The 24697-nt window shown below is 40.6% G+C and overlaps 1 protein-coding gene across 1 annotated transcript in view; it reads right to left on the bottom strand.

The window, feature by feature from the left end:
- si:ch211-136a13.1 (HHIP-like protein 1) overlaps nt 1-24697 on the bottom strand; it is a 133740-nt gene that overhangs the window by 32603 nt on the left and 76440 nt on the right. Inside the window, exon 4 of the mRNA XM_039768172.1 lies at nt 7213-7541. Within this exon, the coding sequence (XP_039624106.1) occupies nt 7213-7541 (329 nt within the window). The remainder of the gene's footprint in view (nt 1-7212; nt 7542-24697) is intronic.

The raw sequence follows: 24697 nt of genomic DNA, 5'->3' as shown, positions 1-24697 counted from the left end.
GCACAGTGTGCTGTTCATATAATTATTATTCATTATCATTATTATACTTCCAGTATTCTATTATTTCTGACTTTGTACTTTTAGTGCTTTGCACGTTTTTCAGTAGAAAGATGAGATATAATAAAAATGTCTTTTTTCAAGCCAAAAAAAATGCAACGCTTTTTGCATGTTTTTTTGAGAAAAAAATGTAACACTAAGGAGGTTAAAATAGTGCAGGATCTAATCAATAATATTTTAGAATAAGCATCAATATCAGGGGAAAAGGATACTCTTCCTTTTCTGGTGAATCTGCCTTCTTCGTATGTCACTGTCGACATCTTACTAGAAAAGGCAATGGAAAAAAAGAAAAGGAGGATGTAACATCGACATCATAAACCGTAAGGTGCATACTAATTCTGTGTAAGCAGGAACACTCAATAAAACTGAATAAAAAAAATAAAGTGACAGTGAGATACAAAGAAGGCAGATTCACCAGCTTTTATCCCTCCAGATCAGAGAATGTCCAGTCCCATTGCATCAAAACACCACTGGCATCTACAGTTATTCCCAGTTTCAAATAAAAACTAACAGTGTCAGATCCCTGGGTGGAGGGGCGGTAGTATGTATCGTGATCGTGAGTGAGAGAATAAAAGTGAAACAAAAAGGTAACTTTTACAAGTACAGTAATATAAATGTACATGGTCTATTACAGACGCAATCCAGATGTATGTGTGTACTGTATAATATTAACAATAAGAGCCGCTCACTACTGAAAACGGCAAATATAGGAGACAGTGGAGAGGTGCAAACGGATTTAAGGTGGGCCGGATTTACAAGTTTTCTCGTAGGCTCTGGTAATTCTAGTGTTAATTGTTGCGGCACCACAGATTCTCATAGCGTATGGTCCATTATTGTGTAAATCTACCTTTTGAGCATTGAATGTTGCGAACGCGAACAGATTATTGTGGACTCGGATATTTGGCCTGTAGTGTTTGTGGATTTCACTTTCAATAAACAACAAATCTTTTAATTCTCGCGGATACACCTACACCGACACTATTTTTCCCTGATAGCAACATGAATTACACGATCTACAAGTCTTCGCCTTAAACTTTAAAACTGAACAATATCTTCATACTTCTGACATATCTCCTATGTCCATTTTGCTATTCCATTAGTTCACAGAGTAATAATTTCCTTTTGGTTGTGCTAATGCGATCTTTACTTTCTTTTTTTTGATACTTTTGAATTTTACTACTTTCATAATCTTAAACCTTCTCTGCATGTGTATCGCACCAACGTTTATGAAGTCTTTTATTTCTGACCATAATTGGACCTACGAGGTTTTTAATTCCACTTGATCCAGGCTGATTATTACTTTCCTTATTTTTAGAATTTACACACAGATTATTATTGTTCTTTTGTGCATTATTTTTTGCCTTCTTTTCTCTCCAACGCTTTTGTGCCTCTTTTTGACACGCTGCTCTTCTTCGCTTAGTTGTTCACGTGCCATCTAGAATGTATAACATTTTTAAGAGCTGGGAGCACATGAAGTGTGTCTGCCAAAAGCATTCCAACTACTTTGAGGTTAGATGTCAGTGAACTTGTTCTAAATTGTTTGTAAGTAGGGCGTGACGTGCAAAAGTCACTGTCTCACGGGTCTTCCTTCCTAAGGTTGTAATGTCTATTCTCGAGTGACGTCAAAGTGTCTCTCCGAGATGATCACGTCTTGACCCAAGATTTTTTTTTATTATAATAGAGAGATTTGAAAAACTTTGTGAAAACATGTCTTCACTTTGTCATTTTTGGTTATTGAATGAGATGTATTGGCGAAGGTGACAAATTTATCTATTTAAAATGAAGTCTGCTGGACATGAAGGGGTCGGAATACTTTCTGACTCTATGCTACATGGAAAACATTATGAATCTCAAAGTGGCCATAATAGGAGAAAAAGAGATTGTGAGACAAAGGGAGAATTAAACCTGTGAAAAATGGACTGGGCCAGGAACACAACACTGCCTGTGAGAAGACTCCAGACAGCATACTGTGCCATTTAAATTAAGGGACTTACCAAGAGGGTGAGGATGAACTTTGTATTTGGTTATTGTGGTCGTTAATTAAAAAAGCAATAAGCTCTAATGACTGGGTCTTGACACCATAATTTAGTTTGAGATAAAATAAACATCACCCAGCATGAGAAATTTCTAACACAGATTTAATCTCTTGGCTGGCTAAGTGCCCTCCTGGAGGTAACAGTTAGTAAAATGTTTCAAATTACTGTGGTTTGGTTATGCCTTTTGTTCTGAAGTATTTTTTTATTGTAAATGAAAAACATTAAATTAGATGCAGAGACTCAAGGGACTCATCTAGGCCAACTGAATAGTCTCTAATTAGACTAGCACTGAATTTGATTGTTTCTGATTTGCACCCTCGCCCACCATAACTTGTTGTCTATAGAGGAGTGAAAGCTTTCAATTGGTCAAAAATTTCAATCTCCAGTTTTCAGCGGAATTCAACGTTTTAGGGTCCCCTGGTACCAAAAACATTGATATCTTGATGAAGGGTGTGTGTCTGTCTGTGTGTCACAGTTTCTTGAGAGCAGTGTAGAGCTAAAACAGCTGAATGGAAACATACTAAACTTGAAACTGAAGTGTATTATGAGATGACAATGTGCTGATTATTTTTTGTGCCAAAATGTGCAAGAGAAAGAGGCACTCTACAGGAACCATTAAATACTGTAATTCTGCAATTAATTATCTATTTTTCTCCTCAATTGCTATCGTAATGACCTATTTTATGATCAGAAAGAACAACATCTGAGCAGTAAATAATTACTGAAATGTTACAGAATAGACCGGGTAACCTGGTTCCAGGGGCGCAAAACCTACTGGTGCTTATGTCCTCATTTTTTGTATAATTCGTACTTTGAGCTACCCACTCCTAATCTGGTCACTGCTTGTATGGACTGGGTGTTGGGCAAGGTTGTGGGGTATCTGTTGGTGAAGAAAGATTCACTGATCTTGACTTTGCTGACGATGCTGTGATCTTCATGGAGTCAATCGAGGCTCTGAATGTCTGGGCTTGCGAGTGTCTTGGATAAAAACCAGGACTGGCCTTTAATGACCTCTTGGGCACAGCCATTAGCAGTGTGTCTGTCCATGGAGAGAATGTCGGTCTTGTCGAGAGGTTTACTTACCTCAGCAGTGACATTCATGTCTCTGGTGACTCATCCTATGAAGTGAGTAGAAGGAATGGGGGGAGAGGTAGACGGATTTGGAGGTTATGAGGTTACTGAAAAGGGGTGTGATATCTCTGCAAAAGGACAAAGGTCCAAGTCTTTAGAGTTTCCTGTTTTGCTATATGGTTGTGAGACATGGACACTATCCAGTGACCTGAGACAAAGACTGGACTTCTTTGGTACTGTGTCTCTTTGGAGAATCCTTGGGTACTGCTGGTTTGACTTTGTGTCTAATGAGCAGTTGGTCACGGAGTCCCAAATGAGGCACATCACCTACATTGTGAGGGAGCGTCAGTTACGGTAAAAGGCCAAGGGGTCACCCACGTAACACCTGGCTGCGGCAGATAGCTGGTCATTTCCACAGGGTAGGACTGACACACATGTCTACCTTGAGGTACTGCCCACTAGGATCCCAAGCTGTTTCGTCGTGTGGTGGGTGCAGCAACACGCTATACCAGTGCATGCTCCCCAACCTGACCTGTTCTGACCTGCTATTAAATTATTTTGCTTTTTTCACATGCATTCAGTGTCAAAAAAATGTGGTAACATCTACATGAAATTGTTAATTTTGCGCTAGGCCACCATGTGTATCCTGACGAGTCTGTGACATCTCCACATGGAATCTGACAGCTTCTGAAACTCTGTTGGATCCATTGTCATGAGAAAATCAGTTAACTCCTTTCTTGTTGACAGAGTTGGAATGTCCTGGAAATGCTCGATTGGTGAGTGACAACTCAATGTAATACTAATACCTTTGCTATTTACTTGCTACTTAGTGAGTGAATGTTCTCTGTATGTTCTCTTTCAGGTTGACAGGAATATGTGAGGAAGCTAATCCTCCAGAATTGTGAAGAAGTGACTAGCATTGACCTTGAGGTCATCCTAACTATGTCAAGTAAATGCACCACCTCATGAGGCCAGAAACCTTTGTTAGAGTGGGACACCTGGCCCTGTACCATTGATTCGGTAAGTATTCAGTCCCCTTCACCTTCTACACACTTTATTGTGTTGTAGATTTAGTTTTAAAAAGATAACTGCCCTGCCCGGGATTTGTTTCCTGCCTGGCGCCCTGTGCTGGCTGGGATTGGCTCCAGCAGACCCCCTGTGACCCTGTGTTAGGATATAGCAGGTTGGATGGATGGATACAGTTGCTATTTTTGCCCACCAATCTGTGACAAAGTGAAAATATATTTTCACAAAGGTGTGTAAACTTATTAATCAAAAACTGAAATTTCTCAATCATATAAGGATTCTAATCTTTAATTCAGTACTTTGTAGAAGCCCCTTTGGCAGAAATTCCAGTTTTGGGTCTTCTTGATTAGATTCTAGAAGCTTTGCTGGATTTGGACATTTTTATCTCGTTCTTCCTGGCAGATCCTCTCTGGCTCTATTAGACTGATGCTGCCACCACCAGGCTTTGGTGTACGGATGGCATTAGACAGGTGATGAGAACCTGAACTGCGCCAGACACACTGCTTGGAGTTCTGTCCAAGAGAGTTCAGTTTTTGCCTCAGCAGACCTGAGAACATTTTTCCTTAGTCTTCTTCCTTAAACACTTAGTTGATGGAGTGCTACTGAGTTTGTTGTCCTTCCAACAAATTCTCCCATTTCAGCATATGACTGCTACAGCTCTGCTAGAGTGACCATTGGTCACCTTTCTGACTAAGGCATTTCTTGTAGGCCAGATGGTCCCGGTGGTACCAAACGTCTTCGCTTTCCCAACGGTTGTGGCCACTGTCTTCCTGGGATCACTCAAAGCTTTCCAAATGGTTTTATTCCCTGGCCCTGATCTATGCCTCACCACGGAGAGTTCCAGGGACTTCAAGGCTTGATTTTTGTCCTGACATGTAATGTGAATTGTGGGATCAACTCAGTTTGCTACCAGTGGACTCCAGTCAAGTTCCAGACACACCTCAAGGAAAATTTAAGCACAATTTGAAGACCAACAGCAATAGCTCTGAATATTTATATGAAGGACAGATTTCAGTTTTTGATATTTAATAAATATGCATACCTTTCAGAGGACACATTTTCACTTTGTCATTATTTAGTATTGATTAAGGGGCAAAAATGGTGAATTTATCCATTTAAAATTAAATCTACAACCCAGTAATGTGTCACGAAAGTGAAGGGGCCTGAATACTTTTTAATTCCACTGTGAGTGTTGTGATTTGGTTCTATTTTTAATATTTTTGCAGTATTCTTGCACTTCTTACATCCATCATATGGAGACCTGAATACGTCATTTATTTTTGAGTTAGACTATTTTTATTATTATAAATATATTTTGTGTTTCTACAACACTGGGGCTATTTCCTTACAAATATATGATCATGTTGTGAATATTTTATACAATGCATTGCTGAGTGGGCGGCACAGTAGTAACGCTGCTGCCTCGAAGTAAGGAGACCAGGGTTCACATCCCTGGTCCTCCCTGCGTGGAGTTTGTATGTGTCTGGGTGGGTCCCCTCTGGGTGCTTCTATTTCCTCCCACAGTCCAGATACATACAAGTTAGGTGGACTGGGGATACTAAATTGGCCCCAGTGTGGAGTTGGAGTGTGTGGGCGCGTGTGTTTGCCCTGTGATGGCCTTACGCCCTATGCTCCAACAAACAAACCACCCCCAGCCAATGACTATGCTCAAGACAAAGTGGTTTAGAAAATGACTGACACTGCTGAGAACAGACCAGCAGGAGTGTGTGGTATGTGATGCCAGTCATGTGACTTGATAAAGTCTGCTCTGCGCACTTCCTGGTCATCCAAGATTGTGGCTCTCTGGGGTGTGACTTCCTTTGTTAGACTAGCAGTTAAAAGATGTCTTGCTCTGAATAAATTATTACAATTCCTGATCTCTGTTTAGAGTCTGAGGAAAGACAGAACTAATTTATTGATTACGTAACTAGGTTTGGTGTCTGACTACTTTTCATCTCCTGATTAGTATTCCATTTAAAATCTGTCTCTTCAGACATTAGTGCAGCAAGCATATCTTGCCATTTGCCACAAATACTTTTGATGTCTTTTCACCATCTTCTTCCTCAGGATTTGTCAGAGTGAGCTCTCACTTAGCTTCAGCATGCAGATTAAAGCAAAGAGGTTGAATATCAGTTGTGTACTCTGAACACAGAATTTCAGTGTTCTCTTTTGCCAGGTACTTTTAGCAAACACAGTTGTGTAAAACAGAACTTGGACATTCTCTCCTTCATTTAGAACAATTTCTAAAAGTTATACATATCGAAATTCTTTTAATCAACACTAATGGTAATGTGGCATGCAGTAGTTAACAGAGTATATTGTTTCATGCAATTAACTACATTGTGATTTTCTTTTTAATTATACGGCATTTTATAATTATAAGTGTTTTGCAATTCATGTGCCATATTTGTGTTTTGAACCACTGGATTTTGTTTCCACAGTTAGAGACCACCAAGCAAGAGCTCCATTATGAGTAAGCCGTTCTGCGTACTGGAAAACTCCATCGTTATGACTGAACTCTTGAGGTTTTGAGAATAACAAAATTTGCACCGTTGCCAGTTACACCCTCCATAATCTATTCCTGGTTGTACCTAATGTAGCACTTGGTGGGGTAAATGTTGACAAAAGAATTGCCCATTATAGTGTATTAGGATTAGGCAATGCACCAGCAGAGGGTGTTGTTGATGAGGGGGATTGTCTAAATATGGACAGAGCCAGCTGTCCTTCCACCCCACTGCAGGATAGACTGTAAATTTTCAGCTAGCACCACACGAGGCCACCATGTCCTAGATGGTGTAAACCCCTTGGACCTGTTCCTGCTGACACTCTTTCCCAGACCACAATTCATTTATTTGTCTCACCTCAACCTTAACCAGACAGGTTTATTCTTAGTGACTCAAATTTTTAATTGTGGCTTGTCCTTCATGACAACATATTTCTGGACCCTAACAATATTCTCACAAAATGAAACTCCTTTCTAGCTAATTACTGTATAATCTGCAAAATCATTAGCAGTGCTTACTTAGGGAGGAGTTGTGGCAGAGCTTGTTATCGTAGCAGGAGAAACCTTCCTTTGCTCGCCACCCGTAGTTTCCCCCCTTGATGATGAGGTCAACTTCCTCAAACTTGTTCTGACCGACGTCGCCGCAGAAAAGACGACCCCGACCTGCCCCTGTGCCAGGATCACCACGGTCGAAAGAACAGCGCCACATATTTCTCACACCATATGCATACACCTCTGGCCGAGCCTTGACATCCTGAAGAAACGGGTTATCCACAGGGATCCAGTAAGGTGGGCCATCGTTGTTATCATCAACATCGACTCGGAGGACTTTTCCAAGCAGGGATGACCTATTTGAAAGAAAAAGAAAACAGAGAGGTTGATGAGGAAGGAGTGCGTTTGTTTATATTACTAGTTATTATATGAGCTGAGGGCCAACATTCCAAATCATTTTCGTTATCCCTTCAGCCAACTCTTGATGCCAATACATCTGCTGTTATAAGAGGGTTTATAAAAGTCTAATCTACTCACTGAAGTATATAGTGGATGAATACACACTTGGAGGGCCCCGGAGGGCATTATGAGATGAACGCTTCAAATAGGAGCAGCCCCTTAAGCTGGCCAGCATTTAAGTGACATGAAGCACAAGTGCCAAGGCAGTCCTTGAGGATGCCTTTGGCTGGCACATTTCACAGTAAAAGACTTCCTAGTAAGTGCTTAAACTCAGTCATAAGTAAATAAGTTAATTTGAGCATTATTTGATCTCCTTAAAAATATCCAGAAGGGAGGAACTGAATTTTTTAAGGAGTTTAGCATAGACTGGTGCAATTTAAAAGCTGTAGTACATTTTGAATTGAATCCACTTGAGTGTAAATTATGTTAGCGGAGCTTCTTCTCTTTTGAGTGTTTCTACTTTTGACACCTATTGCTGTTCTCGGTTGAACTGGCTGCATCATTTTTTTTTTTTTCTAGAGTAGGGTCACAGGGCAGCTGGAACCAATCCCAGCAAGCAATGGCAGCAGGCATGAAGAACCCCAGGACTGTGTCCTGGCCCACCGCTGCGTGAAGCTGAAATTAATGAGATCCACTGACTCCATTCATTCTTTTAAAAGCCAACTTATAACTCATCTGTTCAGGAAGGCTTTTAACTTAACTTTATACTCTGCCCCCTCTTTCAGTCTTCCTCTCTGTCCAGATGCTCAGGGTCATTTGTCTGTGTGTGATATCACAAATGATGTTATTTGTTCAGGTATTTCTTTTAGTATTGAATTTAGTATTATACTCTGGTTCAATTTTTCTTTAATTCTATTTAATGTTTATATATTCTGTATTTATTTCTTTATTGTTCTATGCAGAAAATATTTGCATCTTAAGCTCCTTAGACATGGGAAAGGTGCTATATCAATAAAATGTATTATTTTATTATTGTACAGTAATCCCTCCTCGATCGCGGGGGTTGCGTTACAGAACCCCCCACGATAGATGAAAATCCGCAAAGTAGAAACATCATCATATGTTTGTGTAGTTATTTTTATATATTTTAAGCCCTTATAAACTCTCCCACACTGTTAACATTATTAGAGCCCTCTAGACATGAAATAACACCCTTTAGTCAAAAGTTTAAACTGTGCTCCATGACAAGACAGAGATGACAGTTCTTTCTCACAATTAAAAGAATGCAAATAGATCTTCTTCTCTTCAGGAGCAGAGAATTTCAGAGGGAGAGAGAGAGAGCTCGCGCTCGCAAAGAAAAGCAAACAATCAAAAATCAATACGTGCTTTTAAGTTTGCCGCGGCAATTTTTAGAGGAGCGTCAGTATCTTCTAAGCAAACAGCCCCTCTGCTCATCTCCTCCGTCAGACGCAGAGAACGTCAGAGATAGAGAGAGCGAATAAAGCAAATCATCAAAAAATCAATAAGTGTGCTTTTGGAAGAACCGCGATAAAGCGGCATTTCTTAGAGGTGCGTCAGTATCTTTTAAGCAAACAGCACCTCTGCTCACAGCCCCTCCGTCAGGCGCAGAGAATGTCAGAGAGGGTGAGAGAGAGGCAGAGACAAGCAAACAATCGAGCGCCGCACGGGAAGCATATCTTATAGCATTGAGGAGTTTTAGTTAATATGTAATACATGCTCTGATTGGGTAGCTTCTAAGCCATCCGCCAATAGCGTCCCTTGTATGAAATCAACAGGGCAAACAAACTGAGGAAGCATGTAGCATAAATTAAAGACCCATTGTCCGCAGAAATCCGCGAACCAGCGAAAAATCCGTGATATATATTTAGATGTGCTTACATTTAAAATCCGCGATAGAGTGAAGCCACAAAAGTCAAAGCGCGATATAGCGAGGGATTACTGTATATATGTTTTTGGCATATTTTATATATCTCTTTTAACATCTATTAAGCAGCAGATTTAATGTTATATATAATGTAACATATAAAGTTCTTTGATTTTTCCAGTGCTTTTAACACCATTCTACCTAATCAGGTTAGGTCAGGTCAGGTCGGGGAGCATTTACTGGCACAGCATGCTGACGCACGCACCACACGATGAAACAGCTCAGGATCCTGGTTGGCAACCCCCATAGCAGATACGTGGTCCAATCTCACATCTGTCGCAGCCAGGTATTACATGGACATCCCCTTGGGTCCCCAACAATGAGGATCCTGTGAGCCAGATCACCCTCAGAGAATCGTGCCACATGGCCGTAGTGCTGTAACTGACGCTCCCTCACAATGCAGGTAATGCGCCTCATTCGGGATTCTGTGAGCAACCGCTCATTCGACACAATGTCAAACCAGCAGTACCCAAGGATTCGACTTGGAGAATCTAGATGCCCTCACAATCTCCTGGATCATGGACTCCCTGACCAGCAGACAGCAGTTTGAGAAGCTGGGGGACTGTGTGTCAGAAATGGTGGTCTGTAATACTGAAGCACCTCTCTACACAACAGATTTCCAACATGATACCAATGCTTACCATCTACAGAAATTTTCAGAAGACTCGTCCATCATAGGCTGCATTAATAATAGACAGGAATCACAGTACAGAAAGGTTGTGGAGGTATTGTCTAGTGGTGAAGGGACACAAACCTGCAACTTGCTGGAAATGTTCTACAATTATTGGTGTTCTATGCTGTGGTCCTCCGGCGAACAAAGTTGAACTCAAAAGAAACAAAAGTCTAAACAAACTTATCAGGAATGTCTGCACCATCACACGACTAACCCTGGACACACAGAATGTTGTTGTGGAAAAGACAACTCATTCCACCACAGTGTGCTAAGAAGTGCCCATGGGGGTCTTTTTTGACTCCCACTATCAGGCAATTCATTGCTTCCTCCAGGGGCACTTGTTAAGTTTATTTTGAAATCCCATTTTGGAATATCTGAGCAATACACATTTATTTATCTGCCTTTACATATCAATTGATTGGCTGTATTATTTGTCCAGTTAGTCTGTATCCATGTCTTTATGTTTCTGTTGCTGTATGCATGTGAATTTTCCCTTGGGATTAATAAAGTTAATCTAATCTAATAATCACCTTTAAGTGTATATTATGTAAAATATTGTAATGTATTCTATAATGCTGTATAATGGAAGGACTGGGGGAGAGTGCACATACAAGGCAGTATCTCCCCTGAGCGTTAGATGGCAGCCCTCCTGGGCTGCAGCAGTGCCTCAGACTTCCACCCGGCTCAGTTGGAGTTGGAGTCCAGCACAGCCCTGCTGGGCTCAGTGGGTACTAACAGGGATGCTGCAGAGACGATGGAGCCCTACTATGTTCGGCTTCCATCTTACCCAGAAGTGCTTCCTGACCATGCTAATTGGCCCCCAGAAGTACTCCCGCATGCAAGATAACAGGAGCCCACTACCACTATTCCAGGAGCCAGAGTCAGTAGGGAGAAGAAGAAACTTGCCAGGAGGAGGGGAGGTGGACTGAGAAGGAGAGTGAGAGAAAGATGAAAAGGAAGAAGTGTGCCTTTGTGCTTGGAACTGTGCGTATTTTGTGTGGGATATGATCGGAAAGCGTTTCCTGCAACAAAATAAAATTGTGTGTTGTGTCCATGCCTGTCTGTGTCCAATTTGGGGAGCGGAAGTGCACCCTAGTGGCCACGAATGCCTTTACAATGTTTTATATAGCATTTTAGTTGTTAACATTAGGTCTTAAAATCTTTGTAATTCAAACCTGCTACATAACACATTCAATATATAGCGCCATTAATTGTATATAGCATTTTAATGAATTTTATGTAGGATATTTAAAATATTAAATGATATTGTATGTAAGGATGCTACCCTCTACTAATTATGTATCTGTGTTTTATAAGATCGTATGGGTTTATTAATTTATTTATTTTTTCTTTGTTACTTATTCATTAATATTCTTACCTAATTTTATTTGTATTTCTTTTCTTGTAACTTTACCTTGGACAATTTGTAAAGCACTTTCTGCAGCATTTTTTATGTGAAAATTGTTGTGATACCATCATTAGTATTATTTAAAAGGTTAGAATGTTTTATAGCTGTTCCGTTAAACTTTATTATACTTCCATTTTTTGGTAGAGTTGAGGGGCAGCCGGAGACCATCCCAACAGTCGTCAGGCACAAGGCACAAACAATCTCTGACTGGGGGATTGTCCATTGTTTCCTTGTGGCCTTCAAATGGGATTGATTACCTTACATCATCATCATCATCATCAAATGCATTCACCTCCATAGGTGCAGGCTTCTTTAGAGCTGCCAGGTGCCCAGGCGCTAGTGTTTACTGTTTTCTGCACTGAAGGTAGAAATTGTTAAAGCACAACTGTCTAGAGCTGAGAAATCCATTCATCATTGTAACTGCAAAGTGAACCAGCTGCACTAAAAGCAGTGGATGAAATAAAATAAATCCCTGAACCTTCTCTGTCACTGCAAGTTAACAATACCAAATCTTCTTATGGAAGTGGAAAGGGGTTATTGACAGTAAAAATGGTGAAACTGTAATAAATATGCAATATGCATTCTTTTAAGTATAAAGTTGGCTTTTTGGAGAAGCAAAGTGTTTTAATGTTCAGGTTTCAGCTGCTGTGATTTCTTCAGTTGGTATTTAGAGCTCTGAATCCATACAGTTACCATCTGTGCTGATTCACACTAACAGATATGCAACAGAAAATGATACGTTAACACGGTTTGGGATGGAATACACAGAACACCCTAATCGAGCACAAGTAGCATTGCATGTCATATAATGCTGGTTTTGTTTTTCAGCACGTGCACCTCCTTATGATCCTTATGTTTTGTTTTGAGAGCTGAAGCCACTCAAATTCTAAAGGGGACTCTGCCATCTTGTCCTGCATTCTGACTGCAGTTTCCATTTACACTCCACAGGTCCATCATTCTCATCACACACAGATGTAGACTCCGACATGGCAAGTCCCTCCGGCCTGGTGAAACCTCTAAGCGCCAGCATTTGATGTGGAGGGAAACACACAGGAGGGGAGAAAAGGCAGCACAGCCAGAGGGACTTTGTAGAAGAACTCACCAGCAAGCTCTGGAACTTACTTTAAAAAAAAAAAAAAAGAGACTGAATTAAAAAAAACAAAACAAAAAAGCTTCTGCTGACACAAAAGGATAGAGAGAGTGAGGGGGAAAGGATGAACTTTATTTAAGAAGCAAATGAAACTTCTCAAAATTGAGCAGCACATTGTTTACGTCACAACACAGGTCAGAGGAACCTTATTTTTTCTTATTTTAATTTCTGTTCAGTTAAGAATAAAACTTAACTAGTCATTAGATGAGGTCTTCTCTAACAGTTAGTCATGATGATGTGCTTTTTTATTTTGTGTGGAACATCTCACTAAATAGGGCGGCACGGTGGCGCAGTGGTAGCGCTGCTGCCTCGCAGTTAGGAGACCCGGGTTCGCTTCCCGGGTCCTCCCTGCGTGGAGTTTGCATGTTCTCCCGTGTCTGCGTGGGTTTCCTCCGGGCGCTCCGGTTTCCTCCCACAATCCAAAGACATGCAGGTTAGGTGGATTGGCGATTCTAAATTGGCCCTATAGTGTGTGGGTGTGTTTGTGTGTGTGTCCTGCGGTGGGTTGGCAGGGTCCCCCTGCCCAGAATTGGTTCCTGCCTTGTGCCCTGTGTTGGCTGGGATTGGCTCCAGAAGACCCCCGTGGCCCTGTTCGGATTCGGCGGGTTAGAAAATGGATGGATGGATCTCACTAAATAAAGGAACTTTTGGAAACTGACTAGGCACAAGTTTAGCTGAGCTCCAATTTTGTTCCAGAAGTTTTTTTTTTTGTTGACCTGGAGCTCAAAGCGGGAGCTTTGTACCACACTGACTAGTCTGAAACTTAGTACATAGCGGCGGAGTGACTGGGAATTCTGTTGTAATTGATCCAGTAAGTCTAAATGGACTTTAAATAGCAACAAACCCTAAAACTAAACAAACAAAAAAATCCAAACTGAAATAATCAAAACCAAAAGTCTAATTTTAATTAATTTCAAAAGCTCAGTTTCTTTATAATTGCAAAATAATCTTCACAATCTTTAAACTTCAAGACAAAATGCTCTGCATGAATTAAAAACCCAACATTGCAAAGCCATGAAGATAAGAACTAGACTTCACTCTTAAAAGCAGAATCACAGGGCAATGCAGTGCTCAGCAAATGACAGAGGCTTAGTGCCACCCTTGTATATGGCCTGAGGTGACTGCTGCATTAGCGGCAGCACCTGAGGAGCCAATCACACCCTCTTAAGCTCTACTCTAACAACAGAAAATGGAAAACAATACATTGGAATGGCAGAATGCACTGGATAGGGTACATCGCAGGGCATCCGCATGAAGAGTCGGTCATATGGGGACTGTTGAGACTTGCCGATTAACCTAACACTCACATATGAGAGAAACTGGAGTATCCGGGTCAACAAAAAACACGAGGACATGGGAAAAACATGTAAACTCCACAAAGGGGGTAACCACTCTGGTGTTTCTGGAGGACTAGGGCTACCATGATGCCCCAACTTTAATCAATGAAACCAAATATATTTTATAAAATGCCTTTGTTACCACATATTGGTTATAACTTTGGTCCTGTTATTCTATGTAATGTGTCTGGGTGTAAAAGTTTTTCACATCAAGTTAATTCTGACACGTTTGTTGAAGTCTGACTCTGGAGTCTGCATTGAATTAGCTGCATCCACATTTCTTGTAAACCCCCTAAGCCCTGTGTCATGCCGAGTGAGTTGGCTTGTTTGGTGCAGCCTTGCTTTAAGGACTTATTAAACTCACAACTTTTTTTTGTCCTTTTCAGGTCCCAGAACTTGAAATGGCTTACTCCTACAATGCCTTCTCATCCCTTCATGATGCAAACGTCTTCTGCATTCTGTACTTCTGATTAGCTGTGTTGTAATAAGTAGGGCTCTGCAGATCCAAAATGATTCCAAGGTGGGCAAAACACGTCTTCGTATAGGCACAATATGACAACACACACAGGTAGGGAGTAAACAGAGAAAACGTTTTTTTAATTATCGGGTCAGTGGATTTGCAAAATGGAACCTAGCTATTCCAACATTTTCGTTGGTTGGGTTGGAAGAGAATTTTTCTTCCTACCTAGGCTTTATTTTGGACCTGTACCGAAGATATTTTGACGATTGTGTTGGTGATGTCCCTGCTCCAGAAGCCAGCTACAAGAATTCATGAATAATTTTGTTAAGTTTCCATCCATTTCTCTGGTTAGAGTTGATGTTTCCATCATAACTTTATCATTTTTAGATGCTGTATCAGCTTTCTTAAAACCTCCATCTAATACAAGCCAACTGACTCACACAGTTACCTTTTCTACAGTTCCTCCAATCCCTAGCATAATAAAAACTCTCAACCTCTTTCACAATTCCTTAAACTTCATGGCCTGTACAGCAATTAGGTTGACTTCAGTAATGAAGAACTCAGAATGAAGAGTTTCTTCATAGATAGAGGATCCCCTTCTCATATTGTATATACATCCTTCAATGAAGCCAGCAGCAGACCTCGTAACACTCACACCAAAAGAAACCTCAATAATGCAACGTGCATCAGGCTGGTCCTCCCATTCCACCATAACACTCTAAAACCACACTTCACAGTTGAGTTCCTTAGACTCGGCCACGTCTGCCGTGAGGAGACCGACTTCTCACAATGAGGAGTTTCTTCATCAATAGAGGATACCCATCTCATATTGTGGACAGGGCCCTCAATCAGGTTAGCAGTAGGCCTCACAACATCAACTCCAAGAGGAACCCCAATAACGAAACTCACACCCCACCTCACCGGTCCTCCCATTCCACCCTAACACTCTGTCTCTCCCATGAGTCAAATTAAATTTCCCAAACTGTCCCATCCATGGGAGCCTTTTATCCTTAAACCCGATCTCCAAACCCATACAAACTTCTTGTCCGCAGCTCACTTCCCAGAGGAAGAGAGACATTCCTCAGCAGACACTTGGAGCTGTAACAGGAGCTGCAGAGTCACTTGCAAATATGTCACCAGCAATACCCGTGTATCTAGTTCCTCTGGTAAATTCCAGCTTAAACAACTGGTCTTTTGCTAGTCTAAAACTGTTATTTAGTGCGTTTTTTTTTTTATAACAAAGATTCTTTAGATTCTGAAGGTGAAACAGCTAGCAGATCATTTAGGTTCAAGCCGTTCAAATCAAAGACCGTACAGAGCCTTTTGTGGGACACTTCTCTGTTTGCGTTCCTTCACAGGGCTTCAAAGACACTTTTCAAATTAAAACAAAAGAAGTCAAGCACATTCTCAGCCTGGGATCACGGATTTCTCCAGGTTTTAATAACTGAGTAACCTTCCAATCTCCCTTCATCGTTTCTAATGGCAGATTTTTCACATCTACTCTTACATTCTCTTTTCGTTTGCCTGGTTTTTCATCTGTCCTCTCCTTTATATGTCATCTGCTCTTTCTTTTTCAGTTTTACACCTCATAGAGGCTATCCAGCCAAAATGTTGTGCCTTAACTCTTCTTTCCTTTACAATGTGAAAATAACCTTTAACCTTTTTTTTGTTCTTTGCAGATGCGTGATGACTCAGGCCTAGACCAACTCCAGGTAAAATAAATAAAACACAAAACCATGTTGCCTCTCTGCAGCTTGCCTGCAAAGATACAGTCGATCAAGTGGGATGGTTTGCCAGTTTGCCCACCACAGTTGCTCGTTTTTGCCACCTTCTCTTTCTCTCTAACTTGATCTTTCCTCCTCCAGACTCCAGCTCTGCACTCACTAAGTCACTGGTCTGAAGCAGCTTTATTGATATAGAAACCAGGAAGTACTTTTTTTATGTAAACAGCTGTTTGTTTTATGTTGCAGCTGGCAGCAAACACGTCTTTCACTTCTACCACCAGTCCCATGAAGCCTTTGTATGCCAAAATATTATCTGGTTTTAAGGAATGTTTTTCCTTTGTAACAGGTTATATTTATTTTTAACATTTACTGTTTTCTCTGCACACATGACACACATTTATATAAAAAAAGCTGCCAGGTAGGGTGCTGGAGAGTAGGACTTTAGGGGCTTTCAAATCTTGACTTGATTTTATTTTGGCCAACCTAAGTGAATAAAACGGATAATCTTGTTGGGTGGGATGGCCTGTCCTCGTTACAATTTTTCCGGTGTTCTGCATTATTAACAGTTGTGTTTTGGGAAGACTTTTCAGCACTAGACAGCTTGACTATTTTAACCAAAGGCTATTGTTTGGACAAGACCACCATTGCTCCTCAATGTTTTGCCCAATGAGGCTCTGGATTGGTTTAGAAATATAACACTCGGTCAACTGTCGAATTGTTCCTTCCCACATTTAATTTAAATTCACTCATGGTTGTCTTAAGATGTATAATTTATATGTCTGGCCCTGTGAGACTAAACTCTTTTGTTCATGTGAATAGTTAAATATACCATACCATACTATTTTTATTTGTTGAGCGCTTAAAAACACAGCATTACAACTGACCGAAGTGCTGTACAGTTAAAAAGAAGCAAGACTAAAAACAAAATATTAAACACAAACATTGAGAGATACTAAAAACAGACTAGAGGACCCAATAAAATATGCAGTATAGTGTGCTGCAAATACAATCAATAACTTGTATGTCACTGTGAGTTATGCTATAAATGGAAACACACACATCTATAATTTTTTTGCACTGATTGAGCCTGCATTTCTGCACACATTTAAAAGTATTTTAGCCTCTACAAGGATTATTAGATACCGTGTGTGGTATGCAAAGGCAGTTTGAAATCCAGAAACAAGATGGAGCTGAAGGTCAAACACCAAATCTTTCATATAACCAAGAATTTCTCGGAATACTCAGGTTATGGAGAAACGGTATTTGTAATAACAAAATTGTTTCGTTGTTGTAAGAAATATTTCAATAAGATGATAAAAGAGCAGCCACCACACTCTGCTGCTTGCTGTCTGTTTTAACATTGGAGTGCTATTAGAAATATTAGAAAAGTTGTGATGGGAACAGGCCAAGCAGTCCATCGACATTCTAGATCAGTGGTTCTTAAACGTTTTTTTTTTTCATGCCTTTGCGACCCACAATTGTGGTGGGGAATGATCCTAGGATTTCAACCCCCTTGTAGAATTGCTGTTGACTAATGTGTGTCATTGCCACCGATCATTGTCCTCAAACAGTTTGCGACCCTTACTCATTCAGTACTATTATGATTGGCAACTTGGTGCGCCCCAAGTTCAGGTATCACATAGTTTAATAAACACTAATCTAGATTGTCAAGATTTGAAGTCTTTTATTCAAACAAAACCACCTGGGCACACCTTGGGGCCATCTTATCAGCATCATAGGCCCCAGGGCAAAGTAGTGCACTGGGACTCTTGTTTTCATAGCAAAAACAGAAACAAGCATTGGCACCAGAAACATTGTTGACCCATTGTGCCCATAGGTTAAGATGGCCCTGGCACAGCCAAAGGGCCAGTGACTCTGCAACAGACATGAAACTCAACTATATTCCAGCCCAAGAGACTCATTTTGATGTGTAGGCAGCAGTGAAGATTGATATTATTTAGTGTGTTACTGTAGTCTGTGGATTAAACAAGCTCTGCGTTCATATCAATAGTGTGCTTATGAAATATACTTAAAAGGATGATAATACAGGTAAAATTCCGTGACATCAATGTCTTTACAACAAACTTTTCATTACAATGAAGTATTTTTATGGTCCTGACAGTTTCCCCATATCATGCGAGTCTATAGAAATCTTGTTACTACGAAGTACATTCAGCATATACTTTCATTACAAAAAAGTGCCTCAAAAGACCTTGAAATGTCTGAATGAATCATCCACAGAGCAGTTAGTTCTCTGGTCGCAGCTCAGTTGTGGACAACGATTCCCAAACAGAAACATTATAAAAAAAAATAGCTGTTTTTGTTTTTTGGGGGTTTTCAGTGATACCTTTTGCTTATTGCTCGTCAACATTTGAAAAACATCCATTGGAATTTAACTCATTGTCAACCTCCTATAGAAATGGCACACGAAAAACGATAACAGTTCATATTATGAGAAAAAAAAAGCAACTTTTTGCAGCTCACGATTGCGGAATTCTGAATTTCACCATTGACATTGTCAACTTTCTTGAAACACCGAGCAAAAACAGAAGAAAAATCTCGGGTTGCAAATGTATGCGAACTGCTGCATATGAAGACGTCGAAAAAGCCGTTTTTATGTGGTTAAGTTATGCTCGTTCAAGAAACATTCCTATTAATGTGGCACTCATTCAAGAAGACAACATGCCGAAGAGCGTCCCGAAGTGCAATCACCACGTCTGTGGAAGACTGTATATCCATTGCTGGAGTAACAGCAGGCTCACAGTTATGCTGCAGCTGTTCACTGAAGCAAACAGAAAAGATCTCGATGGGTGATGCAAGGAACATCGTAAATGCAGGGAACAGGATTACTTGGCTACTAACCTGACACAACCCTGCCTGACTGTTGTGTCTGTGTATAGCAGAGTGGCAGATACCGCTACAATAAATAACCCTGCTGTTCCCGTTTCAAGCTGAATAAAGCTGGTTTTGCTAAAGTACTGAGACTCAGCCTCATGTTTTGGGGTGTAAGACAGGGACTTATAGCGCAACCCCAATGTTTTAAGATTTGCTTCTGTGGCGCCTCACTGCACTGCTGTAAGCCTGCTGTTGTCCTGCCCCGGCAACGGACAAACAATCTTACCCAATCACACTTTGGGACACACTTCAGTGCGACGTTCCCAATGGGTGGGATCCCAAAAGAGTTCAGAAAGTTCACAATATGAAGAAAAAGAAAAGGATGATTCAGCTCCTGATTGATAACTGTGCTGCCCACAAGATGCTTCTGCATTTACATAATGTTCGCGTTGAATTCCTCCCACCCAATTGCACAGCAGTGCTTCAGCCATTGGATTTGGGCATCATTCGCACCCTGAAAGTGTATTATTGCAAGGAAATGCTGAGAAAAATTCTCATCAGCATAATTTGTAGACAGGAGAAGATCAAAATTAAAGTGAAAGAAGCAATTGAAATTGATTGCAAATGCCTGTAGGCAAGTTAAAAAAAGCACTATAGTGACAAATACAGAATCTCATTACAACAAAATATTTTTTAGGTCCCTGGCAGTTTGCTGTAATTGAATTTTACTTGTATGCATCTTATTACAGCTTAATATAAGTACCGTGCTTGCCATGCATTGCTTCTTTTTGTTTTCATTCTTATGCTACATAAAGTTGTGCAAATTCATTTCTTGGGTTTTACTAGGAGAAACATCCTTGTTTTTCTGAGGTTTCTAAAAACAGGCTATTTAAGTCCCTAGTTTGACACGGATTGGTTTATTACACTACAAAAATACAGGGTGAGTCAAAATTATGTTAACCTTTTAATGGCAGAAACAATTCACAAAAAATACTTCATATGTGCAAGATGATTTACAGGAATGTCTGAACCTGTTCGCCATTATGTCTAACATTTGTACCATATGTAGCACATAAACTGTCCACAAAAATGGTATAAAAGTATATACATAGCAGTACCATTAGTGTTAACATAATTTTAACTTACCTTGTATTATCTTAATGATATAGAAATTGTTACCACACCACGGTAGGCACTTGAGACCCCACCAGAGTTGGACCATGAATATGCTGGAGCACCACAGCTGCTGATCTACTCCACCGGTGAACTTTTAAATTCTGTCTCCCCATAACCATCCACATTTCTGCAGGCCCGCACACCACCTGCAAGAAACAACCGCCAGAGAACCGAGAGCCGCTCGACTAATTGATGCATTCATCTCTGTCGACTTTTATCTCCAATCTCCCAACTGAGCCTGACTGTCAAACTGCATGCTGAAAGATTCTTTAATACAAGCTACGTACTGTATAAAGTTCTTATTTGTGGCTTTGAGGTAATACTTTAATGGAAACACTTCTCCCCAGTGCTATTCCCAGCATTGAAACTGAGCCATTCATGGTAACTATTGATCACTGTTGGAAATATGACCCAAAACCCAAAAATGGGTTCAGACAACACTCGGACCCCTTTGCTTTCTGCACACTTTACTGTGCTGTAGAATTTAAGTGACTAAATTGTTTTGCTCATCAATATATACTACATAACCCTTAATGAGGAAGTAAAAACATTTTCAGAAAGTTCTGCAAATTAAAAATTCAAAATTGATACTTTATTTATATAAGTATCCAGATCCTTAATTAACTACAAAGCATCTTTGTCAGCAGTTCCATGTCCAGGTCTTCTTTGTAAGTCTCTACAAGCTTGGTACACCTACATTTGGGTAGTTACTCTCATTTCTCCTGGCAGATCCTCTCAAACTCCATTAGACTGGATGGTAAGTGTTGCTAATCTGCTATCTTCAGGTCTGTCTACAAATGTTCTCTATGTTTTGGCTGGGCCACTATTGAACACTTGTCCTGAAGTCACTCCAGTGTTGTCTTGACTGTACACTTGAGGTCATTGTTGTGCTGAAAGGCAGACTGCTCTCCCGGTCTATGGCGACGTGCACTCTGGAGCAGGTTTTCCTCAAGGACCTCTCTGTATTTGGCTGGATTCATCCTTTCCTCAATTCTGACCCGTCTCCATGTCCCAGCCACTGAGATGAATCCCCATAGCACAATTCTGCCACCACCATTCTTCACTGTAAGGATGTTAATAGTAAGGTGATAAGCATTACCTGATCTTTAACAGACATTGTGCTTGAAATTCTGTCTAAAGAGTTCAATTTTAGAGCATATTTCTCCTCATGTTCTCAGAGTTTTTTTTTTTTAATATCTCATTTCTTTTACTGTCTAGGTGGTCATCTTGCCGACAGGTTCTCCCATCTCTGTGGATGATTTCTGCATCTCTGTGACCATTAGATTCTTGGTCACCTCCCTGACTAAGGCCTTTCTTGCTTGATTACTTAGTTTGGCCAGACAGCCAACTCAATGAACAGTCCTTGTAGTTCTAAACTTCTTCAATTTCTCAATTATTGAGGCCACTACACTCCTGGGAACACTCAAAGCTTTAGGAATGGTGTTATGCCCGTGTCCTGATCTGTTCCTCGCCACAATTTCATAACGGAGGTCTAGAGAGAGTTCCTAGGACTTCACTACTTGATTTTTGTCCTGACAAGCAGTGTGAATTGTGGGACTTTCTATACACAGGTGTGAGCCTTTGATGACCAATCAATTCAGTTTAGTACAGGTGGGCTCAGGTCAAGTTCTGGACACATCTCAAGGGGAATTAAAGACAACAGACAACAATTTGGAGTGATATACCAAAGGGTCTGAATACTTCCGGGAATGAGATTTTGGTTTTTGATTTTTAATAAATCTGCAAACCTTTCTGAAATTACGTTTTCATGCTGTGAACTATTGAGTGTAGATTGACAGGCAAAATGGCAAATGTATACATTTGAAATTAATTATACAACACAATAAATTGTGCAGAAAGTAAAACCCCTGAAGCCACTGTATATGCTGTGTTGCCAGTCTCTGTCTGCTTAGATGTTAAAAGACTTAAATTTTCATTAAAAACCAAGCCAAGTGGTATTTTCTGTGAGTGTTTTGTCTTCCACTGCCTATTTTGAGGTGTGTGTGGGTGTGTTTTCAGACTGGCGTGTTTATGTGTGTTTTCCTCCCACATTTTCTGTGCCCTGCTTTGTCTCATTTCTTTTCCTGCCTGTGGACTATTTTCATTTTCTGGGGTACATTATTTTAACAATATTTTATCAAATGCATTTTGCACATTGTGAGCATGTATGTGACTGGATGACCTGACATGAGGATTATGTGACACAAGTAACTTGGAGATTTTTCCATGGACTTTCTTGTATTGTTTTCTGTTGTTCAGCAAGAGCGGCGTTTGGGGGGGCAAGTGGGGCAACCGGCCCAGGCCCCGCTTTTGAGGTCAGTTCAAGCGGATTTATCAAGTCAAGGCGAGAGTGGTGGCTCTGAGGCTAGGGATCTGCACTGCCAATCGGAAGATTGCCGGTTTGAATCCCGTAAATGCCAAAAGGGACTCTGCTCTGTTGGGCCCTTCAGCAAGGCCCTTAACGTGCAATTGCTGAGCGCTTTGAGTAGTGAAAAAAGCACTATATAAATGCAAAGAATTATTATTATTATAAGTTATATTTTGATAAAGTCTGTGTTATCTTACAAAAATTTAGGTGAATACTGTTATGAGAAAATCCAGTGTATGTTAACATTATTTTTATTAAATTCACGCACAAATGTATACAGTTCACATATTCCAGTAACAGCATTTGACGTAACCAGTCCTGCGTGGGGATGGGCAGCCCTAGACCCCACACACCCCTAAGGCTCCCCCCTGTTGGTCAGTATAGGATCCCATTCAATCAGTAAGTACAGGGTGATTCAAAAAGATTCATCCAATTTCAAAATGATTTATTTCACTATTGCAGTAAATTGTAAATGGTTTAGGTGAGCATAAAGTTTATCATGTAAATTTACAAGTGCTCAATATGACCTCCTGCAGCTGTACGGACAACATCAATGTGACAGTCGAATTCATCCCATACTCGATTGAGCATGGCAGGTGTCACTGTACTCACGGCTCTTTCAATGCAATTACAGAGATCATCCAGTGTTGTTGGGAGTGGTGGCTCATAAACAGAATCCTTAACGTACCCCCACAAAAAAAAAAAAAGTCACGCGGAGTGAGAGCAGATGATCTTGAGGGCCAGACGTGGAGTGCCAAGTCATGGGCTCCTTTATGGCCAATCCAGTGATGAGGGAGCTCATTGATGAGAAACAGTTGAGAAAGTTCAGTTGTAGACTGAAGGGGGCCAACTTCTGGTGAGAGACAGAAACTCTATGACCCCCTCTTTCAATTGGCATGGGATTGGTTCCTAGGCACCTCATGGTTGTAAAAATATGGTACTTTGAAATCGCAAATATCTTTTAGGATCTTCCTATACATTATCTTCATTTGCCATGAAAATATTAAACGTTTTTCTTGGCCACTACTAAATCCACACAGAGTAAGTGACATATATATAAAAATATCATTTTTGAATGGCATATTTCTTTAACATGCTTTCAGGTTGCTTAATTGTGAGTGTTCAGTTCCACTGCTGCCGTGCCTGTTATCCTCTCCTAACACACAGCGGACCCCCGACTCAGACTCTCCCACACACACACAAAGTTAGTGATCACTCCCCTCTGAAGATGCCGCTTCTTCTCACAGACATGAGATCTATGTGATGATGGCTAACAAAACTGGAAATCACAGGAGGTACTTGGAGGAAATGACTCATGAAATTAAATCTGTCATGTTGAGAGAAGCAGGGAAAAGTTGGAAGCTTGTAAATCTGGATCAGCGGGATATAATGACAGCTTTATAGAGCTGTAAACAGCTTGAACATGATGCAAAGGCGACTCATTAAGAGAGAGACACGTTTAACGGGAGGGACCGTTGGGCACTTTCCTCATTCAAGAATGGCGGTGTTTTACTTCTGAACTCTTGGGTTGTCCAGCTTTCCACATACCAACGCTAATGCCCTTCCTTAGGGCTCCTAATCCCTCAGCTTTACTGTTATTGTGATTATGAATGGAAAGAAAGGATGGTGCCAATTTGCACTGCCCATCTTGCCACATGAGCTCTCCCTGGGGTGTGGACAGTAATAGCAGCTAATTGGTTTGTGGGTTGGATTGGGTGTATGTGTGTTTGGTGGTTAACGGGGGTGCTATGCCAACCAATTCTAATTCAATGGCACTAGGCTGTAATCACTATGCTGCCCACTACTGAGTCACAGAGCGGCTCTTGGTAAGCCCCTTTATCTAGAAGTTGTACATAACTGTCCCACGCACTTGGGCTTTGTAAATTACTTTCACTAAACATAACAGATAAATAAATAAATAACTCAGCATTTGTGCCTTTGCAGAGCCGATTGGGGCCAGAAGTTATCTGAACAGCATGAGTCAGGAATGAAATAGATGAAGTGATAAGTAGGTTATTCAAAAAGTACAAATAATAT

This window comes from Polypterus senegalus, chromosome 11, assembly GCF_016835505.1.
Source record: "Polypterus senegalus isolate Bchr_013 chromosome 11, ASM1683550v1, whole genome shotgun sequence".
In the NCBI taxonomy this organism is placed as follows: domain Eukaryota; kingdom Metazoa; phylum Chordata; class Cladistia; order Polypteriformes; family Polypteridae; genus Polypterus; species Polypterus senegalus.
This window is presented reverse-complemented; position numbering and strand designations above follow the sequence as displayed.